This window comes from Anguilla anguilla, chromosome 6, assembly GCF_013347855.1.
Source record: "Anguilla anguilla isolate fAngAng1 chromosome 6, fAngAng1.pri, whole genome shotgun sequence".
NCBI lineage: Eukaryota > Metazoa > Chordata > Actinopteri > Anguilliformes > Anguillidae > Anguilla > Anguilla anguilla.
In genome coordinates this window covers 58,482,449-58,506,436 of record NC_049206.1, presented here as the reverse complement: position 1 = coordinate 58,506,436, position 23,988 = coordinate 58,482,449, and the positions used below count along the sequence as shown (strand labels likewise).

Below are 23,988 nucleotides of genomic sequence, written 5' to 3'. Positions count from 1 at the left end.
TTTATATGGGAAATACTACTTAGAGATTGTAATAAAAGTATTTACAATATTAGAAATAGTTCTAATTGTAACAATTACTGCTAGTGTGTGGATTTATAACTTGAATTACAGCACATAGAGACACTAATACTGTTATTTAATAGCAATAGTTAAATTTAAATACTAATTTAAATAATTGCTAGTAGTTTTGAGCAGTAATTCAGCTCCACCTGTTTATTAGGAAAAATTACCACATAGCGTTTGTGCAGTTTTCTTTGTCATGATGAAGGCCACAGTAGATTAAGCAGATACAGAAGCATTTTCCTGTAAGATGTGTCAGATCTTCTCAAACCACAAAGACACTGCTGTGTGTGTGTGTGTGTGTGTCTGGGAGTGGGTATGTGTGTGTGTGTATGCATGTGTGGGGGGGAGTGTGTGCGTGTGTGTATGCATGGCTGGGGGTGTGTGTGTGTGTGTATGGGAGTGGGTGGGTGTATGTGTGTCTGGGAGTGTGTGTGTGTGTGTGTGTGTGTGTATGCATGTGTGGGGGGGAGTGTGTGTGCATGTGTGTGTGTGTGTGTGAGTGAGAACGCACGTGCATGTGAGTGTGTGTATGCGGTTGAGTGTGTGTGTGTGTGTGTGTGTGTGAGTGAGAACGCACGTGCATGTGAGTGTGTGTATGTGGTTGAGTGTGTGTGTGTGTGGTTGAGTGTGAGTGTGTGAGTGTGTGTGTGTGTGTGTGTGTGTGTGTGTGTGGGGGGGGGGGAGTGTGTGAGTGTGAGTGTGTGTGGTTGAGTGTGTGTGTGTGTGTGTGTGTGTGTGTGTGGTTGAGTGTGAGTGTGTGAGTGTGTGTGTGTGTGTGGTTGAGTGTGAGTGTGTGAGAGTGTGTGTGTGTGTGTGTGTGTGAGTGAGAACGCACGTGCATGTGAGTGTGTGTGTGTGGTTGAGTGTGAGTGTGTGTGTGTGTGTGTGTGTGTGTGTGTGTGTGGTTGAGTGTGAGTGTGTGAGTGTGTGTGTGTGTGTGGTTGAGTGTGAGTGTGTGAGAGTGTGTGTGTGTGTGTGTGTGTGAGTGAGAACGCACGTGCATGTGAGTGTGTGTGTGTGGTTGAGTGTGAGTGTGTGTGTGTGTGTGTGTGTGTGTGTCTAGCCTGATTCCCCTCTCATGGAGGATCCAGAGGCCTGGGTACCTGTCTCTGGCAGGCAGTAACAGCTGTGGCTGTGGATATCTCTGACCACAAGCGCACAGAAATGAGGAAATCAGGCTATATTAATCTATCCACGCTCTGTGTGTTTGAACAAAGCCACTTCTGCAACATCCGCCTATTAATTTATTGTGACAGGTCCAGCAAACTGAATTTCTGAGCCAATCCACTTGCGACAGAGGAATTCTTTTTTTTTTTTTTGTTTTGTTCTAATAAAGTAAAATTCAGACAGTGTGTACAAGCTGTGCCCTATAAGACATGGGAAGGACATAGTCCAAACAATATGTTGAAGTTTTTCACATGGATTACTACGAATATGATTCTGTTCATAAGCAATTTCAGCTGTACACATTTTTTTAACAAAAATCTAGTTGGTGGGAACAGCTCACTTGGTAGTTTTGCTACTGAATGAGATGTTCCTCCTTCAGTTATCGGTGCGTTAGTTGCTTTTTATTTTCCATTTTGTTTACAGTCACTTGTTTCGTTTGCAGCCTGTTCATTTCCAACACAAACAGCTAGGGCTGTCGTTGCGGGTGAAAGTTGTGTTGCGTTCTGTTACGGAATGGTGACCAGCATGGTCGGAACTTCGCGTAGCCCGGAATATGACATCACAATACAACTTTGTTCCACCCGTCTGCAGCTGAAATGGGTCGTTCATCAGCATGCGATTCAGCCAAAGACCATTTGAAGGAATAGACCTGATGTACGGCCCTTGATCGAATTCACAAGAGGCAACACTTCTGGCACGCTCCATATGGGCTGATAATGATTCTTATTACCATGAAGATTAGCCTGATTTTAGTGTTGAACAATGCAACTGCATCTTTCAGAACACACACACACACACACACACACACACAAACACACTCTCTGAGGCAGTGTTTTTGTAAGTACCGGTCCTTGCTCTGCACACTGAAGAGCCATTTCTGCCACTAAGACCTTCACACGGTGCTGTGTTTGCATAGCGCAGCTCCAAGCAAACATTAACTCTTTTTTTTTCTTCTCCAAAGGCGTTAGAACACAAATATGTGATTAGAATGTTCTTAACTGAACATTCTAACATTGACGTAACAATCGCCCCTGGCAACTGTGCTAGCAACGGAGTTCTGGAACGCTGACTTTGAGTTTTGGCAAAGACGTTCCAGAGAACCCTACTCTGATGCGCGAGACCGGATCCGTCAGAAACAGAGACAACGCACGAGAAAGACTCGGCCAGCGTGAGGCGCTGCAGTCTCGTGAGGGTGAGCGGGATTTTCACCGGTCTTATCTTTCCCTGCCAGGAACCCCCCCTCTCCCTGCCGCCAAACTCAAGTATACATTTTTTTTTAGGTTTTTTCGCCACCTATTTCTGTCTCAAAGACAAAAGCTGTTTACCACTCAGTCATCACACTGGTAGACACTGGACCTGGTCACAGTAACAGTAATTAATTATTAGAGCAGTGTCAGCAATAATGCAGTAGTAGTGTAATCATATATGTAGTGGTGGTAGAGATGAGATATCACAGTAATGACAGACTGATAATAGTAACTGTTATAGCAGTGTCGGGGTATCCAACCTTATCCAAAAAGTTCCAGCGTGGGTGTAGGTTTTTGTTTTAGTTCACACTGAGACACCTGATTTTACTTACGAAGGCCTTGATTGAGGACCAAACAGGTGTCATAGTGCTGGACTAAAACAAAAACATGCACCCAAACTGGACCTTTTTGGAGTAGTGTAACTGTATTGGCAATGAAAGGTATTAGTGACAGTAGTAGAGATAGATTAACACAGTAATAGCAGCACAGACTGTTAAGTATGTAGGGAGTCATAGTCGTAGTAGAAGTAGTGGTGATAATTAAGATTCGTAGTGGCGATGACATCATTACCAATAGTACTTTGGAGTAAAGGGTCTATAAATTTTTATTATTATTTTTTATTCAAGGGGTTCCTTCATGAAATCGTTAAAAAGCTGTTATTTAAACAGAGTTTACCACCAAGTTTTTGGCACAACACAAATATCTGTGGAAATGTTGGATTTTGTTTTTCAGCAATAACATTTTAGTATTTTAGAAAAGAGAACAAATGAACAAAAACCCATGTTTACATTTAGGAATTTAGATTAAGACTTATAATACTTTTACCTTTAAGCATTAAACAGATGCTTTTATCCACAGAAACTTGCATGAGTGTAGACAAAAAGACTTGGGCAACAGAACACTGGCACCAAGCCATAGGTGTTACAAATGATAGTAGCTCTTAAGCACTAAACTTCCTTACAAGCAGTACTTACACAAACCTACAAATTAACCCTTTGAGGGGCAGATTTTTTAGAATGTTTTTGTTTCACAAGTCAGTGTTCTACAACTCAGTTGCCCGTAGTGATTGTTTCATCATGTTCAGTTAAGAACGCTCTAATCACATATTTGTGACCTCACACTTTAAAAGGGTTACAGTGAAGCCCCTTAGTGGGTGCTAAGAGGGAGAGTTTAGAATGTTGTGTTTCAAACAGCGAATGGGGTTGAGCGTGGGTTATGGCTTTCAGTGTACCGTAGTTGGGGACAATAAAGCAGTGAGCATTGTTGCTCTCTTCAGAAGCCTGGTTGTTACTGCCTTGGTGTACTGTGGGTACTTTTCTTTAGCGAGTGTCACGACTTCATGAAAAAACCATTCTGAGCAAGGTGAATATCTCGGCGTGGTTAAGTTCGTTATCGATAATCGGTTGCGTTTCTTTTCCGTGGCTGGAAAACAATCCAAAATGGATGCAAGGGAGGCCAGACATGTCGCATGCATGCGACATGCTGATCTGTGCTTGTTTTTTTAAAGGTTACAAAGGCTTTCTGGTCTCTCAACAAAGACTGGAACGGGAGAGGCGCACCTGTGACCTAGTGTTTTTGTTGTTTTGCATCGCTGTGAGGGCATCCCCTCCCTGCTTTCTTTAAACACACACACACACACACAGGGTCTGTCTCTCTGTGTGTCTCTCTCTCTCTCCCCCCTCTCTCCACCAGCTGTTGATTCAGTCAGTGTCTGCAGGTGCTCTCGCCTTGGGGGCCTGGGGATTGACACTGTCCCATTCTGAAAGTCTGCTTTGGCTTCTTGATTTCCCCACACAAACACGCACACACACACACACACACACACACACACACGCACACACACACACCCGCACAACCAGTCTGACATACACATATACACACACCTGCACAACCAGTCTGACATCCAGTCTTTGGCGCACACACACACACACACACACACACACATACACACAAAGATGCTGCACAAGCTATTGGATTATGAAAGTCTGCCTCACTTTCATAGTTTCCCCACATGCATGCAAACGCTCAAACATTCACGCACACATTCTGACTGCACGTACACGTACTCTCAAATGCACACATACACACACAGGCACACGCATGCGCACACACATCCACATACACACACATCCACACACACGCGCACGCACACACGCACACACACATGCATGCACACACGCACACACACACACGCGCACACACGCACACAGTACACACACACACGTGAACGCACACGTGGGGTTGTGTGTGTACAGTTCCCTTCTGGAAGGCTGATGGACAGTGCTCAAAGCACCGTGAAGCATATACAGTCTCCACGCATGACTGGCAGGTGATGGAGCCAAGCCAACATTGGATCATCCAGAACAAAAGCACCCCCTTGCACCCCCTGACCTCCCCCCCAACAACCACCCCCCCCCCCCCCCCCCCCACTCACAACCCCCACAACCTCACAGTCAAAATTTGTTTTAGCCCACAACATCTTCATATCTCTACTCCAGGAATTGAACATAAAATGAAAATTGATAGTAAAACTGACTAATGGACTGATAAGCAAATGCCTCAGTTTCTATTCTGTCTTACTGAAACCCATTTCTGATGTTCTAGGACACAAGATCATGGCCTCCATGCTTGTTCTTACACAGTAAAATGTTTTGAACCCAGTGGGGTTTTTAATGAGGCCAAGAAGGATCAAGTATACTCATGGATGTACATCCCAGGGGGAAGCGGGGTACACATGCTCCTCCCAACAACTTTGGGAAAACACCTAAAGTCCCCCTAATATTACCATGTTGTTTTTTTTTGGGGGGGGGGGGGGGATGGTATTGTTAGTGCCCCAACAAAAAAAAATCCTAAGGGAAATTTCCTGTTTGCTATCACAGAGAACCACAGATTCTGCTGGTTTGTTTTTTGTTGGTTCTTCGTACTTAACTGACCACTTAAAGCGGTTGAGCTAACTGACCTCACCTGGTTTACTGGGTCTGAACTGGGTTTGAGCCATAGCTTCACAGCACCAGCGGCTCATTGGATTCCGCCTCAAGTTCCTTTGCCACCGCACAACTCCTCCACCAGCCGTGAGCCAAAATGGACGCCTTCGAACCCCAACGCTGGTGTCTGATGACATCCCACACAGGCACGAAAATGGCAACCCGGGAGCCGAGAGTCCCGGGGAGGGGCAGGTGGCAGATGGGGATGTGAGAACACGGACTTTTTAAATATAGACCGCCAGGCTTTTCTGCCGCGTCTCTTGAAGGAAGTGCTCTCCCTCAAGAGACTGCAGCGGACCTCATATTTGTGAGGGTGTCGAAGTTTCGTGTCTCTGGCGCTCGGGGGAGGGGGGCCGGGGGCACAGCGAAAGGCATCCTCCGACCCCCGCCCCCCCCAGTAAGGAAGTCATAAAGGGTCTGTTCTCCATGACTTTCACTGTGATTACATTTTTACCTTCTGAGGCTTCTGCCAGATGCTCTAACCCCAAGGGTGGCTTAAAACGGCCCACGTTCTTTTTTAACACGCGATCCATTAGAGCAGCTGGACGTCTCGCGACAAAGCAATTTGAGGTGAAGTGCCTTTGCTCATGGGTGCAACAGCAATGCCTCATTTGGGAGTCGAACCCGCAGCCTCACATTTACAAGCCCTTATGCTATGGTGCTGTCTTTATATGTGATGTGCTGTGTCTTGGACAGCGCTTGTGCCAATCATTAAAAAGAAAAAAAAAAACCAGACAAATTTAAATGGATTTCCGCTTTTCTGGTTTTGCACCAGTACGGAAAGACCAACAGCATCAGCCAATACTTTGACGCACATTCCCCAGTACAGATGAGTTATGGATGAGCTATTGATCTTTGTTATTATTACCCTGTTCGTTCCAGAATTCCTGCTACGCTAACAAATAGATCTCCGTGCCCTACGTAGCACAACTCATCTAGATTATCTTCACTGTGTGTTACAACTACTTCCAATTGTAATTTCTGGTTGGTTGATACACAGTATTTCTTTCAGGGGCAGAGAGCAGGAAGAGTCTCCCATGGGCTGGGCTTTGACGGAGATGTTATTAACTTGTTATTAAGGCAGAAGGTAGGCATTCAACCGCAACGTCCTCCATTTTGGCTCTAACCCTAATCCTGACCCTAACCCCGGCACCTCCTATGTCCACAGCTGCATCAACCCCATCCACGTCCAGGTCACGAAGACGGAAAGATCCAGAAAACCCCTGGAAGAATCTGGAAAAGCCCTAGCCCCAGACAAAGGGGAAAAGACGGTTGGAAAATTTGCATTTTTATAGCACTGGCTGATATGACTTTGGTGTAATGGTCGCATATAATTATAATGTCTCAGACTTCCTCTATCCACCCCGCTACTTTTAAAGTGAGATTGACACGTGGCCAAAAACTCACATATTCATATTCATGTTCTCCCCCAGTCACTAGAAGAACCTTTTCAACAGTGCACTTCAGCGTTGAACTAATTGCTTTTGAGCTGATTTTTTCGAAAAAAAAAAAAAAAAAAGATTTGCATGGTGAAGACTTGGAATTGAAAACCCCCCACTTGGATCAACTACCCATTTGGAAAGTGCTACGGTTAAAAAAAGACAAACAAACCAAAAAAAAAAACACAGGATGTCATAATTCACAAGATTATGGAAAGTGAACTTTAATTTTCGGTGGATTCTAGTTCAACAATGTATGCAGAAAGAGAACAGAACCTGCAGAACATCAGCTCGAATACCTTCCGAAGCCAGATCGTTTTTACACTGGAGAGAATAAAACTGAGACGTAATTTCAAAACACACTTTTATTTACAAGGCAGTACCCAAAGTTTGTATAAAAAGATATACACTGGAAGCTAGTATAAAAAGGCAGCGGAAATAATACATTTCTTGGCTAAGTGTTTATCATTTGCTACAAAAGTTGTAAAAAGCAGATTATAAAATTATATTTAAAAAAATTATTTAGAAAAATTATTTTTTAAAAACTGAGTATCAAAAACGTTTTTTCCCTGGAACTAGTTTAGTGAAAATGTGGTCCCTCAAACCAGTGTTTATGAAAATATTTTCTGAGAAACTAATTCTCCAAATCTAGTGCAGACATTTTTTCTTTGTAAATTTTTAGTAAAGCTCTATTTGAAGTTTATCTGATTTACTTGCTAAACTTTTAGCAGCAACTTATCCTGGTTCTTTTGGCATTTATGTGGCACACAGGGCAAACAAAGGACATTTGTTCAAACAAAAAAATTTGTTTCTGTACAGTATTATTAAAAAGCAAGCTGAAAAAAAACAATACCAAAAGAATAAAAAATAAAATAAAATAAGCATAGACACATGAATATGGTTTAAAACCAGGACTTTAAAATACAATACAGAGATCATACATATAGATATATTTTTTTAAATATTTCCCAGTATTAAATTTGGTCTGTAATAATGCTTGGGGAAAATACTCTCACAGCGTTAAGATACTGTTACATGGTGTATGGCTTCTGTCAATATTAGTGCATGACAGGCGAAAGAAAATTAATAAGACAATACTGGAGTGAAACACTGCTTGTTTTGCCAATAGATAAACAGTTTTGTGGAAAGTAATAAATTATTCAGGTTGTTCTTTATATTAATATCCATAAAAATACATTGAACAGTTATTATTATAAAAGACGTTTACCTAGGGAATTTAGGCATGTTTTTTTTAATTCCATTTAAAAATAAAGAATAAACAAACAAACAAAAAAAGAGAAAGAGAAATCTTTGGTTGGTTGAAATCCAACGAGTGTAAGCACAGGGTTAAAATGCTAACGTGCTTCTCCCAACTGTTGTACCACAACAAATAGATTCCCTGCCGTGTCTATCAAGAGACGCTGCAGAGGGAAGGTTGATGTTTTAAAATCAACGTGAAGTGTTTTTTTTTTTTATGTTCAGTTTCCTCAATTGCTTTGGGTTTTGTTTTTTTTGTTTTTTTTCCATAGGGGTTTCACTCAAGCCCTTTTACATGACTAGCGTCCTGGTAGAGAAAGTGTTCATGTATTTACGCGCTGGTTCCGACACCAGCATTTGATCCTCCGTCTTCCCACAAGCCACTGCTTCCCAGGTGGACAGCTGCTTTGATTACACAGGGAGAGAGAGAGAGAGAAGGAGAGAGATAGAGAGAGAGAGAGAGGGAGAGAGAGAGAGAGAGAGAGAGAGATAACATCACATGGTCAACTTTGCATAAACGATTGTCCAGTACTGCATATATCACTTCTGTCCCGGGGCTGTGTCATTAGAGCTGGCTTGAAAGAACACCAACGGTATACACACATTATGTAAATTCACTTTTTTTTGCAGTAGGAATAGCAATAACACCAAGTTATACTCCTGTGAAGTGAGGGCAGTGTGTTTGTGTCACCCAAGAAACTGGGATTGTGTCGGTATGAAGACAAGTAGGCAAATTTTGAGGAAAATGCTACGGCAAAAAAACATTATGTGCACAGAGTAACCACCTCTCCCTTCCACTAGAGTATGGCCTGGTGCAGCTGCTATTGCTAGCTTTAACCAGCATAACTAACACTGTTTATTCCTTCTCTTCGGAGGACGGAGTGTAGCACAGTGGTTAAGGAACTGGACTTGTAACCGAAAGGTCGCAGGTTCGATTCCCGGGTAGGACACTGCCGTTGTACCCTTGAGCAAGGTACTTAACCTGCATTGCTTCAGTATATATCCAGCTGTATAAATGGATACAATGTAAAATGCTATGTAAAAAATGTTGTGTAAGTCGCTCTGGATAAGAGCGTCTGCTAAATGCCTGTAATGTAATGTAATGTAATGTAATGTCTTCGCGAAACTTTCCCGTCCCACAGCAGCGTCGTGCGTTACCTGCAGCGGGCTCCCGTGGGCTTTTCGCGGGACGTGGCACGCTTTGATGAGATTGTCTCCGTCCTTCTCCGACCCCGCCATCATCAGACCCGAGCTCGTCAGAAGATCCTGCGGGGAACCGAAACAGCTCGCTGTTAACCCTGACCCCCCGGCTACAGGACACACAGGCTTTCCAAAGACTACCTTCACCACAGAAATAAGACAGAAAGACCTGCGGGCATGTCCGGTGGATTGACATATAGATAAATATATCAATGCGGAAAGGTTCGGTAGATAGACATTTAGAAATGTAACTGCTATTGTCACCCATATATAGACAGACAAAAAGACAGACAGACAGATAGACCTCAATTAACCTTGTGTGGGGAAAACCAGCAAATAGGGTTCAACATTAATTAGTAGAACACCGCCGGTGGGAGTCATTCTAAAACTCTTATTATGACACCATGACCCGGAGGTGACGGCTGAGAGGGAGAGGTGAAAGGTCACGCACCGGCACGTCCTCCATGGAGCCCGTGGACTGGAAGAGCTGGGCATGAAGCTCCCCTTCTTCCCACTGGAGACAGTGTCTCCTCTCGCATGGAGACCCCACCTGCAGGCACACCGAAAGCTGGTCAGAACCCCCCGAAAATGGGCCAATCAGGGAGTTGGTCAATCACCCGAGAATGGGCCAATCAGGGAACTGGACAACCGCCTGTGTACGGGCCAATCAGGGGTACCAAAAAAGGGCAGGTTCCCCCCTGAGGCCTCTCAGAAAGGGGTCTCAAACTCCAGTCCCAAGGGGCGGAGTCCCTGCTGGTTTCCATGGTTTCCTTTCGATCGGCAGCCATTTTAGGCCGTGGGAACGATGTGCGCAGCCTCTTTAGCCAATCGGTGGCTTACATGAAGCACTTAAATGCAGAGGGCCGTCAGAAACCAGCAGACCCAGCGGCCCTCCTGGGTCCGAGTCAGAGATGGGCTCTCGGGTTTTCGGGAAAGTACCTCCTGTTTGATCTTCTTCAGCGCCGGCTGGGCGTCTGCTTGAATCCCAGCAGAGATCTCGGCCTCCATGGGCTCCTGTTTGATGGCCTCCGCCAGGTTCGGCTCCAGGTGGGAACTCTGAGGCTGGAAAAGTCCGAAAAATTCCCAGTGAGCCGCGGCCAGGAAATAGTAGAAGAAGAAGTAGAAGAAGAAGAAGAAAAACAACAACCAAAAAAAAAAGGAAAAAAAGAAAGGCAGAACAGAACAAAAATCCAGGCGGAGAAATTGAATACGGTGCCACCCGATCCTACAATCACTCAATGTCAGACAGGAAGGCAGGTGTACTGTTGTGCGAGCGAGTGGAAACGCCTTTTTAAAAAAAAAAAAAAGATTAAAAAAACCGCGTATTGTTGACCATCACTGGAAGGTGATTGGTGGCGGTGCACTCACCAGCATTTTTAGGGAGTTGAAGTTGATGTCGTGGTGCGCCAGTGCAGTCTTGAAAGGGGTGGGGGTGCGAGGGGACGTCTCCATAATCGACCTTCGCAGATTTGGGGTCCTGAAACTGAAAGGGGGGCGGATAGGGGGTGGGGGGGGGGGAGTTTGGGTGAACTGTGCAATCGAAGATCAGCCGGCGATTTCGGCAATTTGGAAAAGTTCAGTAGGCCGCTCCCTCGAGGAACTTACATGTCGTTCTCTTTCTGGGGTTTGAGGGCGTGGTCCCGGTGTAAGGGGGAAATCAAGGATTTCGGGGTGCACCCAGGCCCGGAAGACAGCGAGAGGCCGTCCATCCCTGAGCTGTCCTGAGGCCCTGATGTGTTGAAAAACTGTAAAAACAATTAAAAAAAAAAAAATAGAATTATGAATAAACACAAATAAAATACACAGCCGAGAAAAACACTGGTCAAGACAGAAAGGAATAATTTAATGGAGTAAATTAATAGGCCACTAACACAAGCTGAGTTTACAGGAAAGGTATTTGTATATTAAGGGTTAAATTGACAGCTGTTCTGGTGTTGTGGATCTTTTTTGTTGCCTTCCAGAGTGAAATTTATTATGTGTGATCCAATACTTGATATAATTTTTCGTCATTATAAGTGATTATGTAATTACTGTCACACACCACACAATGCACATCAAACCAGATGATATTACTGCCAACCAGGCTGGGACAGGAGAACAGGTCTGACAATTTCGCTCCAAAAACTCGTACCCTGCTTTACACAATTCCCCTCGGGAAAGAGCAGCTCGTCTCACAGAAACTCAACTTGCATTTGTATATTGAGATTTGAAAGAAAAGAAAGAAAGGAAAAAAAAAAAGACGACTACGCATCGTGCTACGTGATTCAGTCAGAGTGGAGAGAATCTGGAAGACACAGACGATGGAGGTCAGAGGTCAAGGCCGCCTCCTAAGGCGAAGGGAACGATCAGAAAGGGGGACAGCGAATCAACGAGCGTCCCGAACGACAGAGAAATCAAGACGAGCCAAAAAACGATTAGTCATTCGCCTCCTAAAATGGTGATTAGTTTCTCTACTGGTTTGTTGTCAGCCGATTGGCGGCTGCTGCCGGACTCTTAGCTACCTGCGACGGCGAGAAGGGGAGGAGGTTTTTGATTGGGGAACACTTAGGGGTGGAGCAGACGAAGCCGGCCAATGAGAAGAGGCCGCCGTCGCCACGCGGCAGGTGGCAGCCGCTCCCTGGGCCAACGGGCGAGGAGAAGACCTTTGCGCCCTGACCAATGGCGAGTTTGCCTAAGCCCCTATTGGCCGGCCTGGAGGCCCTGTGCGCGGCGCTCTCTCTGGGCTCGAGCTCCGCCCCTTTTCTGGGCGGGGTCTCGAGGGTCGCCTCGCCGCCGCTCACCTCAACCCAAGAGGTGGAGTCCTGAGGGAGGGGGAGGCACAAAGCGTTGAGGGCCAGTTTGGGGATGGGGATGGGGGGGGGGTGGGGGGGGCGGAGGACCAAACACACCAGAGCCTCTGTGCCAGTGCTCCGTGGTTTTTTTTTTTTTAATGTGCGTTTCTTTTCAGCTACTTTACTTGGGTGTGGTTTTTCAATCCAAACGGGAGCACAATGTGAACAGCTCTCCACCACAACACGCAACTTTTCTGTCCAGCCATGACACCGAAATGGAATCTTTTCAGCCATTACACCGAAATGGAATCTTTTCAGCCATTACACCGAAATGGAATCTTTTCAGCCATTACACCGAAATGGAATCTTTTCAGCCACTTTACCAAAATGGAATCTTTTCAGCCATTACACCAAAAATGTAATCTTTTTTAATGGATGTCAGCAATCCACATCTCCACACACATCGCCCTCAGAACCCCCCCACCCCCCTTCCCCACCCTGCCCCTCTGAGAGGAGAGTGGAGGTCCGTGTGAGAGGCGGGACGGCTCACCGAATCGATGACGCAGTCGATGTACTCGGGCAGGGCGGAGTGCGTCCCGCTCCGGGCCGAGGACGCGCTCTCCTCGGGGAGGCACCCGTGGTCCAGCGGCGGAGGGGGGGCCGCGGCCCGCTGCTGCTGCTCCCCCAGGCAGGAAATGGCCACGCCTTCCCCCAGCGGCCCCCCACCCTCGATCATGGCCGCGCGAGCCCAGCCTGCATAGCTGGGTATCTGTGGCTGGGGGGGGGGGAAGGGGGGGAGAGAGAGGGAAGGAGGGAGAGGGGGAGAGAGAGATGGGGAGAGAGAGAGAGGGAGTGGAAGAGGGAGAGATGGAAGGAGAGGGAGAGAGGGAGAAAGTGAGTGGTAGGGAGAGGGAGAGAGAAAGGGAGAGGCGGAGAGAGAATGAGAGGGAGAGAGGAAGGGGGGGAGAAGAGAAATATTACATGGTCAGCTTTGCAAAATGACTGTCCATTACTTCATAAATCCGAAAAAGAGAGGTGAAGAGAGAACAAGGGAGAAGGAGCAAGAGAGAGTCACACATACTTGAGCTTATTTTACAGTTTCCCTTACCAATATTGTAATTACATAATGTTCCTTATTTAAAATACTTGTTTTTTTTTCCTTCTCTGTAAAACTACTTTCATATAATACTCCGGCAATATTTACTGCGTGTATTATTGTCAATAACGCACGTAACTGACCTGAACTGAGATGAAAGAGGGCGAGAGTAAAATACAAAGTAAGAGCGCAGGAGAAAGAGACAGTGAGGGAGAGAGAAAGACAAAGGGAGGGAGAGAGAGAGAGAGAGAGAGAGAGGGAGAGGGAGGGAGAGAGAGAGAGGGAGAAGCAGAAAAGGAACTTGGCCCGTGAGGGGTTGCACAAGCAAAGGAGCCAGCTAGGACTTGAGGCAAGATAAGGCGATTGCATCACCGCAGCAGTTTGCATGCGAAACACCCTCCCAGATGTTTCCTTGCATTAAATGCCACCCCAGCCCCCCCCCTCCCCCCAGCCCCCCTTCGCGCCGGATCCCCCCCCCAGGTTTTTCGAGGCGCCCCGTAAGACCGGCTCTCGGGTACGCCGTGTTCGTAACGACGACGACGGGCCGCGGACCGCTGGAAGCGCGCGGAGAAAGAGAGAGAGAGAGAGAGAGAGAGAGAGAAAAAACAAGGGAGGAAGAGGAGGCTTCTGTTCCCTACGCAGCGGCGGCGGCGGCAGCCCTCGGGAGCGCTGACTGGTTCAGCCTGTCGTTCCGCTAAAACCCGGGGCTTGTCAAGCTACAGGCTGGCCTACGTCTGCGGGCAACGCAAGCAGGGAGAGATGCAGTCTACATCCAGTCACATCCAGGGTTCACCGGCTTCACTGAAGCACACAGCGCTGGAAAAATATCAGGTGTCCGGTGTGTGACCCAATCACGCACGCGACCTTCGACCCACAGAGATCTGTGCTGACTGGTGCTGTCGCGTTTGTCTTATAGCCGTCCGGAGATCTTCCGAATTAATCGAACATTTCCGACGTTATCATGTTGCGGTCAGAGTAGACAGATGTGAAGAAGTTAACTTGTGACAATGATTCTATCTGAAAACTCAAATGCGTAACCGCAAGTGCTACTACTACTACGCAAGTAGCATCTCCTGAATGTCTGGCACTGTTAAGACAGAAGCTTAATAAGAATTCCAACCCAAATATCAGTTTTTTTTTCAATACAAAAATAAAAATTTTAATCTCAGGACATCCCAGTGACTCAGCCTTCTCTATCAGAGAACTTCATGTCCACCAGCCCTGTTCAACTTCTACCCCACCACCTCTCCCCCACCCTACCCCCCCCCCCCCCTCTATAAAATGTAGAAATTTTTATCAGGGCCTAATCCATTGCACAACTACAGCCACATTGAAATATGCTATTTCACATAACGGCGCAATATCAGAGTTATTTAATCAGCAATTACATAGTCTGTGGTTTTTGGGGATGGAGAGGGGACGTGTTACGGGAGGGGGAGGGAGGTGTGACCTCTGACCCATGACCTATGACCCATGACCCCACGATGCCACACCGCGGCGGTGGTCTTACCGGTAAGGGTTGCTGGCCGCGCAGCTCGTGTTCAGTGGACATCAGCAGTAGCTCTATCTCCTTCACCCTCTTCTCCTTCTCTGGGTCCTCGTCGTTATAGTGTCTCTGAGAGTTGAGAGAGAAAGACCAAGATGAGGTGTGCGCTTTAGATGTTCTCTCCTACAGAGGTCAGAGTCGAAGTGACACACACACAAACAGGCACGTTATGACTGAGCAGCGAGGATAACCCAACATAAGCAACACAGCTTTCTTGTCGTTTTTTGTTTTACTTTTGTTTCTCGTGTTTAATCCCCCCCCCCTTAGCGCTAAGGGAAGCTGACGTTAGGCTCTCCACAAACTGCAGCGTGTGAAAACCCTGTTTCCCCTCGCTAGCTCTGAGAGTCTGAGAGCCAAGCCTCACTTGTATAGCAGCAGCTCCATGCTGGGGGATGTTCAAGATGTTGACGTGCAAGGACACAGGAAAGGGCACCTGCAAGAGCCAATCAGAAGAGCAGAAGAACGCGCACGTAGTTAGTCCAGAGGACAGCTCAGCAGACGGCGCGTCACGTGGAGTTCTATGGGTCCAGGGCGATCGTGATTGGCTTCTGACTTGAAGCACACACTGTGACATCACAATGGTGCGAAAAGTCCCTCCCCACCAGCAAACGTGGCTGTGGTCTCAAATGGTCCACTAGTTCCCTATAGTTCAGCAGACTAACTACACGATTCAGACAATTTGCAACAGATGGCTGACACCCTAGTGAGTCCACTTTACAGGGAATTAGTGGACCAGCCGAGGCACAGCCCGAGAGTTACGGAGTTCGGAGCGAGCCGTACCCGTTGGCTGTCGACCTGGAAGAACTGATAGTCGGGGCTGATGGGGGACTGGGCCGGCATCTGCGAGGAGGGGGAGGAGTGGCCAAACCCCATGATGTGGTTGGCCTTGGCGTAGCTCGCGGCCAGGGCCGGCTGGCCTGCCTTGGCGGAGTGCTGGAGGTACCCTTCCTGCTCCACCTTCCTCCGCATGGTGGAGTTCCAGTGGTTCTTGATGGCGTTGTCAGTCCTGCGCGAGAAAATGCGTTCGTTTGAAACGAAATCCCCTGCAGTACTTCACGGGGCTTTCCCAACCCCACTTTCCGCATGACCCACAGGCCCTTTTTGTTTTTTAAAATCTACTCTGAGACCAACAGCAACTCTGGAACGTCCAAGACAAATTTCTCCTGGAGAATCCATCCATCCATCCTATCTATCTTAGGCTTATCTGATCACCAGTCTTGACTATAAACACTATTTAAATTAAAAAATGTGGTGAAACTGGGTAATGGTGAGAATCGGACAACACAAGCCACTCACACTGTGTTGATATATAAACAAAGTGACTGAAAGATTCTGGAGTCAGGAGTGAACATCCAGAAGAAGGGCTTTCCTGGATGTCTCTCAGATGAGGGTTCAGGTGTAATGGTAAATGGTAAATGGACTGCATTTATATAGCGCTTTTATCCAAAGCGCTTTACAATTCATGCCTCTCATTTGCCAGAGCAGTTAGGGGTTAGGTGTCTTGCTCAAGGACACTTCGACACGCCCAGGGCGGGGTTTGAACCAGCAACCCTCCGACTGCCAGACAATCGGTCAATCTACCTCCTGAGCTATGTGACACAGAGGGAACTGAACTGAACACTCAATCGAGAACCTCAGACGGAAAAACTCTACGTGCCTTCAACGCATCCCGTCCATCGGAATGGACAGGGAGAAGCGGCCGAGCTTTCTTCTCCCAGAAATGCCCCACACTCACCGTCCGGGCAGCAGCTTGGCGATCTCGGCCCATCTGTTCCCCAGCTTCTCGTGCGCCTGGTAGATGATGCGGTCCTCTTCCTCGGTCCAGGAGGTCTTCTTCACCTCGGGGTTGAGGTGGTTGTGCCAGCGCTCCCGGCACTGCTTGCCGATCCGACCCTTCAGGTGCTTGGCGATGACAGACCAGCGTTTGGGTCCGTACTTCTGCACCAGCTCAATCACCTGTGGGGGGGGGAGGGTGCAGAAAGAGGGGCGTCCCATCAGGAAAATGCTCAGTCGGGGGGGGGGGGGTTAGGACAATTTTGGGCCCTCTGACTGACAAGGGCCCTCAAGAAATATTAGAACAAGATTTTCTGGGGTGGTGGGGCCCAACTTGAGATCTCTTCGTGGGGTTCAAAAATCCACAGTGGTGCCCCCGCCCACCAGGACAGCTGACATCACACCCTCCCCGCTTGCCGAACATTGACTCCTCCTCCTCCCAAACAAGTTAAACCACACTTGAACACATATACTGAGGCAGCAGTGGGACCAATGGGTTTTTTGGAAAAAAAAAAAAAACCTATAAAATATGCACATTTCCTTAAATTCAGGAACACATGACTACTGTGCTGAGAGGGTACCGACAGTTTCATGCTCCAGTCAGTCAGACAGACAGACGGGTTAAATGACTGCTCCAGGATTAACTTCTGGACAATGATTTATCAGAGAAACCCCCCCCCCACTCCGACCCCCCCTCTAGTGACTCTTAACACTGAGGGAGGGGGGAAACTGCTCTTCGTGGCAGTCTCGCACTCTTACCCGCTGGTCTTCCTCCTTAGTCCACGGTCCCTTGATGAGTTCTGGGTTCAGCACCTTCTGCCATCGATGCTGACATTGCACGTCTGTGCGGTTCTGTTAATAAAAATTAAAAAAAAATAGAAAAAGAAAACATTTTAAAATGCGCACATTGCCGTTGGTTCCTTCAAGCCAGTGTTCAGAGACGCGACGCTGATCCCGCTCTTTAAACCGACTCCCCCCCCAACCCCCCCCCCCCCCCCCCCCCCCCCCCCCCCCTCCAGCAGCGAGATCAAACAGGTCAGAGTGCCCTGGGGGCGGAGGAGCCTTGGGGAGGCCTGCCAAACATCCTCCTGGCGGAGGGCCTTACAGGATGCCCCCCCCCCCCCCCCCATTCCACCCCACCGTTCTGGAGGAAAAACCTGGTCGGCCGAGTTTTCCTTAACGGTTTCTACGGCGAAAAACGGGGTTACCCTACTCTTTTTTGCCCAAGGCGTCATGCCTGCCAGTCGCAGGTTGGCAATGTGAGAACTGCAGGTGCCCGGGCAATCCTTGAAGGCGGGTGCAATTAAGAAATGAAACACCCACACGGTTTCTGATTCTCATTATACAACCCACGATTAAAAAAGTCTTTATTTGGAGAAATGAAATCACAGATTCTAGAAGGTACCCCAGAAGCAGGTGCACAAGTGCCCCTTACGTAGGCCTTTAAAATAGATTCATTCTCTCTTTCTCCTTCTCTCTCTCTCTCTTTCTATTTCTCTCTCTCCCCCTCCCTCTCTCCCTCCTCCCCCATCTGTATCGAGTCCAAGAGCACCACATCACTGCTTCCAACTGAACGACATCATTGGCAATGTTTTCACACCTATGCAAATACACAGGGGGGTCACCAGCCAGTGTGTGACTTGCACTTGCACACAACATTCAGCCTTTACAAATATGCAAATCACTGGATGAGTGCAGGGATGAGTAATGGAGAACCTCTTCTGTGAGCAATGGCTCTCCCACCTCTTTGCATGCACGCCCTTTTCTGGTCCACCATCCCCTTCCACGCAGCCCCCCAAAAAAAAAACTCAAGCAAAAACCTAGTGGTGAAACTTATGAGAGGACCTCATGGAAAGAGATAAAATGCTGTTGAACAATTAACAGCAATATAACATTAACGTGTATGATAATATTGTTAAAGATGTGCCACTTACAGGAAGGAAGCTGGCAATTACTTTCCAGTCCTCTGAGCCATGGTTTTCAACCAACTTCTTCAATTTCTCATCCTAAATGGAAAAAAAGGGACCAAAAACACAGAATTTTACTGAATATTCAAAAAAAAACAAAAAAAAACAAAACACATTCATAAAAACCATTAAGGAATAACAGTGAATGCACATGCTTACTTCTATGAGTTACCCACATGACTGCTGATTGATATAAAAAGAGTGTTTTCCCACGGAACACTGCAAGCATTTATTCGTGTTTCTGACTGAAATGCCTCACAGAGGTCCACGTTTTCCAGTTTTTTTTTTTTTTCGTGCTCAGACAGCGCCTGTGTGTTTTGATGTTAAACTGCTTCGAGTGAATCGTTTTGACCTGCCACTCTAAATGGATACCAGGCTATGGGGCGAAGGTTGTGCAATATTAGTTCAACAGCCCACCCCCCCCCACCCCCTTGTTTATTTGCGTTTGCTTACTTCTTCCCGCGTCCATCTCGTTTTGCCGAGGTGACGTTTCCCCATCTTTGGCAGCGGCCCATCGTAATCGTGGTCATACATCTCGATATCGTCATCATCTTCCTCACTACTGTAAACACTGTAAAAGAAAAAAAAAAAAAGGGCGAACTCAAACAATGGCAGAAAACCAAAGTCAAACAAAACCTCTCCCCTTTTCTTTTCTATTCTTTTTAATTTCTTCCAGCCTTCCGCTAAATAAGCAGCGATAATTTAAAAAACAAAACAGCGAGTGACAAAACCTGTAAATCTTGCAGGATCAGGTGCAGGCAAAGTGAGGTGTAAGGTACATATTTTGGAAAAACTGGTTCTTATGTTTTTGGTTTCCACAGATACATCGACAAGGATTGGCCACGTTAATTATTTTCTCATGACTTGTACATGTTGGGACCTGCACATGTATTGTTAAACAACAGGATAATCACTCCATTTGGCTGACGGTCAACCAATCAGGCTTCTAAACAAAGTTGACTATGGAGGATACTCCGTGCCGGATATAATGTCCTTTGTGCACAATGGTTATAGCCCACACAGTGCTGGAACAATCACCGATCTATTTCGCTGTACTCACAGTGTAATGGGGAGGATGGAACCCTGTCGACTGTGCTCACTATCTCCGTGAAATGCAATGTATAATCTTACTACGTGTGTGGTTACGCATGCACACATCTACTTTTATTAATGTGAAGTATATGCAGATCTTAATATTTGAATAAGCTTTTTAATGCTTCGTATGACTAGAAGACTGACTGAACGGTACATACACGCGCGCATTTTCTCACGAAATACATTTCAGACTTTTCAAAATGAATCATCTGTGGCAAAAATAAGTTGATTCTCAACATTAAGAAAACCCAAATGACAATTTCAGAAAATGTATGAATATGGAGCACTGTAAGAAGTCAATTTTTTTTTTTAAAGTTCGCACGCTCTTACGTTAACGTTCATAGCCACGAGATTTCACATCAGTCCCGTGGCGCACCGAGGGTTGGAAAAAGTCCAGTTAAAAAACAGCGCACCTAGCGCAAAAAAAACGTGAACGAGACGGTTCGCATATTATATAACATCGAAATAAAATCCAAAAGGAGAATAAAATAAACTAGTGCACAGTTCCGCTTCTGTTATAGTTTCAATGAATTGCCTCATCTCTCGTAGTAGTACAACGCTCTGTCACTGACAAGCGTAGACTACGAGATACTTTCAGCACTCCGGCTTTCGACGTTCCACACATAGCCTACTCTCATTAGGACTATCCGACCGTCAGCTCAGAAGTGCGCTGCACGGACAGTCAATCAACCTCTAACAACACATTTAATAATTTATCGTGCTACGCATATAGCCTATATAAATGTGTCACAAGGCAGTTACAATTTGTTTAACGTAATTAAAGTTGCCTAGGTACGAGTAATGATGGGAAACGCTTTTAAACAAGATCGAGTAACATCATGGCCCGAGCCTCAAAGTTTAGCACATTTGTGATCATAGGTTCTGACAGAACACAAAATTACAATAATATCTAAAAAAAACAATGATGCACTGAGCAATTTCTAAGACATTTGAAGCCAACTTCTCGCAGTAGGTAAGCATAACGGAAACATTTAGCATCGAAGCAGGCAGTGACACGATATCCGCTAACTTAAGAAATTTTCACAAATGCAGTTTTAATTTTTTTATATTTTAGACTCATTACATTTTCTGTACGTGGGGAAGTGAGGTTCTGAAAGCGAACCTGTCACCTGACGCGCGCCACCTGCTTCCATGCAGAATGAATGAAATTTAAATGAACCTGCAGGCACTGAACATCGTACCGCGCTTCGCTTACGGCACCTGCCATATGCGCACTTGACATCTAGAGCGTACAAAAAAATAAAAATCAAGAAAATACAAATGCAGTGAAAACAATGAAAACGTAACAAAGTTTCATTCATCTTGCGCGTACACTAACGCAGTGACACTAATGTAGCTGGACGGTAGCAAACCGCGCATGCATTTCATCAAATAAATAATACGAATACAAACGCTTGCATAAGCACGTGCGTCATAAAACCTTTATATATAATTTTAACTTGTGTACATGTAAAACATTTTAAAATATATATTTGGGGAAGGTAAATCCATTACTGTACCTGTGTCTTGGCCGCCTAGCCATCATTAAGGTAAGAGGGCAGGAGGCAGTTTCTGCAAGTGTTCGGCTACAGCAACTCTCAGGAGGAGGAAGCAAGCTGACATTAAAGAGTGAAGGAGTAGAGCACTGTAAACATCCCATGAAACAAAGAATTTTGGGCCCCTCCCTCCCCGCTGAATTTGGCGCCCCAGGTTTGCGCACGCGCACATCGCGCGGGTCGGCGGGCAGGGGCTGCGGTGCCTAGGGACCGAAGGCGGGTTTTCGGCTGAAGTCCCCGCTAAATGCAATTATTACTAGTTATTATTTCTTGCCTCTGGCAGCGGTGGGGGTTGCTGTTACTGAGGACAATGTAAACAATTAAGGACTGAACTTGGCACGGGCAGCTGCCGCGATTTGTTTGGCGTGCAGGTTTTCGTGCGTCCGCTGTTGCCTGTTGCTCTGTTTCAACCAATTACTATAGCTACTTTCAAATATTTGGCAGGCTAGCTACGTCTCCCTTGCCTTTTCAGTACTTATGTGTTGCAGTTTCATATACCAATATGCTCGTTTATATGTTTGCTGTGACATTTGATACTCGCGGTCCTGGCATTGCTCTATGTATTATTTTACTGAAACAATGTTACTTTCACTTTATCCGACTCTGAGAGAAAGTGATCTCTCATCACTTAAAATGTGGATGTTTGTTTAAAGGTTGTAAGACGTTACATCTTGGTATGTGTAAGTTATTCTTATGAGTAGCCCATTGCAAATCTCGAGGTGTGGTATATCACTAGTCGTCGTAAGTTGTTGACCCTGAATTGTATGGACAGAACAAAGACTACGAAAGTGTTTTCTCCGACCTATTTCCCCCCATTATCCATAAATTCATTGCTAAATACCCCGAAATTACCTTTATGACACTGTCCTGAAAATATATATATATATGTGTGTGTGTGTGTGTGTAGTCCTACATTTGAAACAATATACGTTGTATTGCCAAACGCTGCCAAACCTGCTCCGAGAGCTGACAAATAATAGTCGAAGTTAAGGGAGAAAGCGTGCGTGCCACCTGTCTCCTAATTCGAATGTGTAAACAGGTAGAGGGCGCCTGTATCGCTTAATTTGGGGAACTTCATCTGCGGATATTAAGAAATTAAGTCAGAGTTTACACCAACATCGCGTAATTTTCGTGGACATATTTGTCTCCCGTTAAAATTTGCTCACGCTGTACATACATGCTTTCAGAAACGCACGTTACAGTGGGGAAGCCCTTCGCGCGGGCATCGTGTTATTCCAATTGCAGTGTAGTGTATGACCACAGCCAATTATTGACTAGCGTCCGAGAAATAATGTTCTTCCCCATTGTTTTTTTTTTTTTTTTGAGCTTTCAAATGCGTGCGCTGGTATGTATCATAATTTCTTCCGCTACCTTACTGTTCCAGTCGCATGCAATTATATCACTTGGATTACTTGTTTGAGGTCGCTGCTACTCATGCGAAGAAAGTTTTTCAACATATAGATCGTGCCAGAGGGCAGTTATTTAATGTGACGTGGGGATGAGTTCAATCATGGAATTGTGTTTTTTTTTTTCTTTTTTTTTTGTGTGTGGTTGATAACGATGATGTAAAGGATTTCTAAGGAATCCCAAGTCTCGGAGAGACGTAAAAAAAGTCCAAACATATTAATAGCCCATAACTCGTGATTAAGAGCCACAGAATATAACTTTTTCTGACATTAATAATTCCTCATTTTAACGATGTACCATGTGCCTGAACTATTTTTAAAATTTTCAGTAACGATTTCTTCAAGCAATTGCGCTTCAATTCTAACCACTATACTAGTATGTAGGTACAAGCCATTCAAATATTAAGCTGCATTTTGTATGTATACCTTTTACTGGGGTATAATAAATCCAGTCATACTTGGTGAGGGGAACATGAAACGTAACTACAATGTGTTTCGTCCTTATATTTAAGTAAGAAAACCCTGCCAGAATAAAAATTAAATAAAACAAACAAAACAAAAAGTTTAAATGTCTTCATATACAGATGAAATACACACACTTGCTTGGACGTGAGCAAGGTAAAGCAATGTAATAATGGTTGAATGAGTTACTCAAAGCTAAGGAAATTTACTAGTAATAACTCTAACATTGTTCAATCAGCTCCAAAGGAGACATTATATACGGTGTTAAAAGTGCTCGTACGGCACTGATTTTCCACTGAAAGTTGCACTGTGTATATACCATAGGATTACATATATTTAACATCGTGAATATGATTATATCTGTTACTTATTTGTGTTTTTTAATGGTGCTGAAATTTGCGTGAATAACACCTGTTCAGGTAAGGACAAGAACACTGACCCTGATCCTGCGATAGCTATGGGGCTTCTGTCTGAAATTACTCAGATCCAACCTTCTAAATCCCATATAAGGACAACAACAGGCTGGGTTTTTTTTTTTTTTTTTTTTTTTTTTTTCTGGAAGGTGTTTCAAAACCTTCAGCTCATACCCACACCCCAGGTAGCATCTTCTTGATCAAATGTTACTGCAGGCACTGTTAGAATGTTTATTCCTAACTATTCGAAAACATGCCGCAGAAGATCGAAGAATGAACTGTCCCTTCGGCTCTTCTGGTCTGTGCTAAATGTTCACACTCCACAGGTTTTAAAATGACATCATTGTTCAATATTTGTATATTCAAGTGCGGCACGGCTCCAGGGACGGGAATTCAACTTTCTCACCGATATAAAAAGAGAACCTGTTTTAAGCATCGGTTCACTTGCCCGTGTTTAAATGCCCAGCCAGCTCCTGGGAGCGAACTGCGAAAACCGAACGCCTGGCAAAGCTGCAAATCGAGTATGCAAATGACGCCGGTAAAATT

The 23,988-nt window shown here is 45.6% G+C and overlaps 1 protein-coding gene across 2 annotated transcripts; it reads right to left on the bottom strand.

Annotated features, from left to right (window-relative positions):
• Nucleotides 1-7,250: 7,250 nt before the first annotated feature.
• On the bottom strand, nt 7,251-21,241 carry myb (v-myb avian myeloblastosis viral oncogene homolog). Of its 2 annotated transcripts, none has more exons than XM_035424019.1 (15): nt 21,126-21,241; nt 18,964-19,081; nt 18,478-18,549; nt 17,303-17,395; nt 16,506-16,726; nt 15,551-15,776; nt 15,135-15,203; nt 14,735-14,839; nt 12,679-12,903; nt 10,963-11,102; nt 10,726-10,840; nt 10,297-10,419; nt 9,809-9,907; nt 9,316-9,423; nt 7,251-8,562 (listed from the first exon to the last, which is right to left on the bottom strand). In XM_035424019.1, the coding sequence occupies exons 1-15, from the start codon at nt 21,149-21,151 to the stop codon at nt 8,449-8,451; spliced, it is 1,854 nt and encodes a 617-aa protein (XP_035279910.1). In that variant the 5' UTR covers nt 21,152-21,241; the 3' UTR covers nt 7,251-8,448. The 2 variants fall into 2 exon arrangements, with proteins under 2 accessions (XP_035279910.1, XP_035279911.1); XM_035424020.1 differs by having other exon boundaries at nt 7,251-8,559.
• Between the last annotated feature and the right edge of the window lie 2,747 nt (nt 21,242-23,988).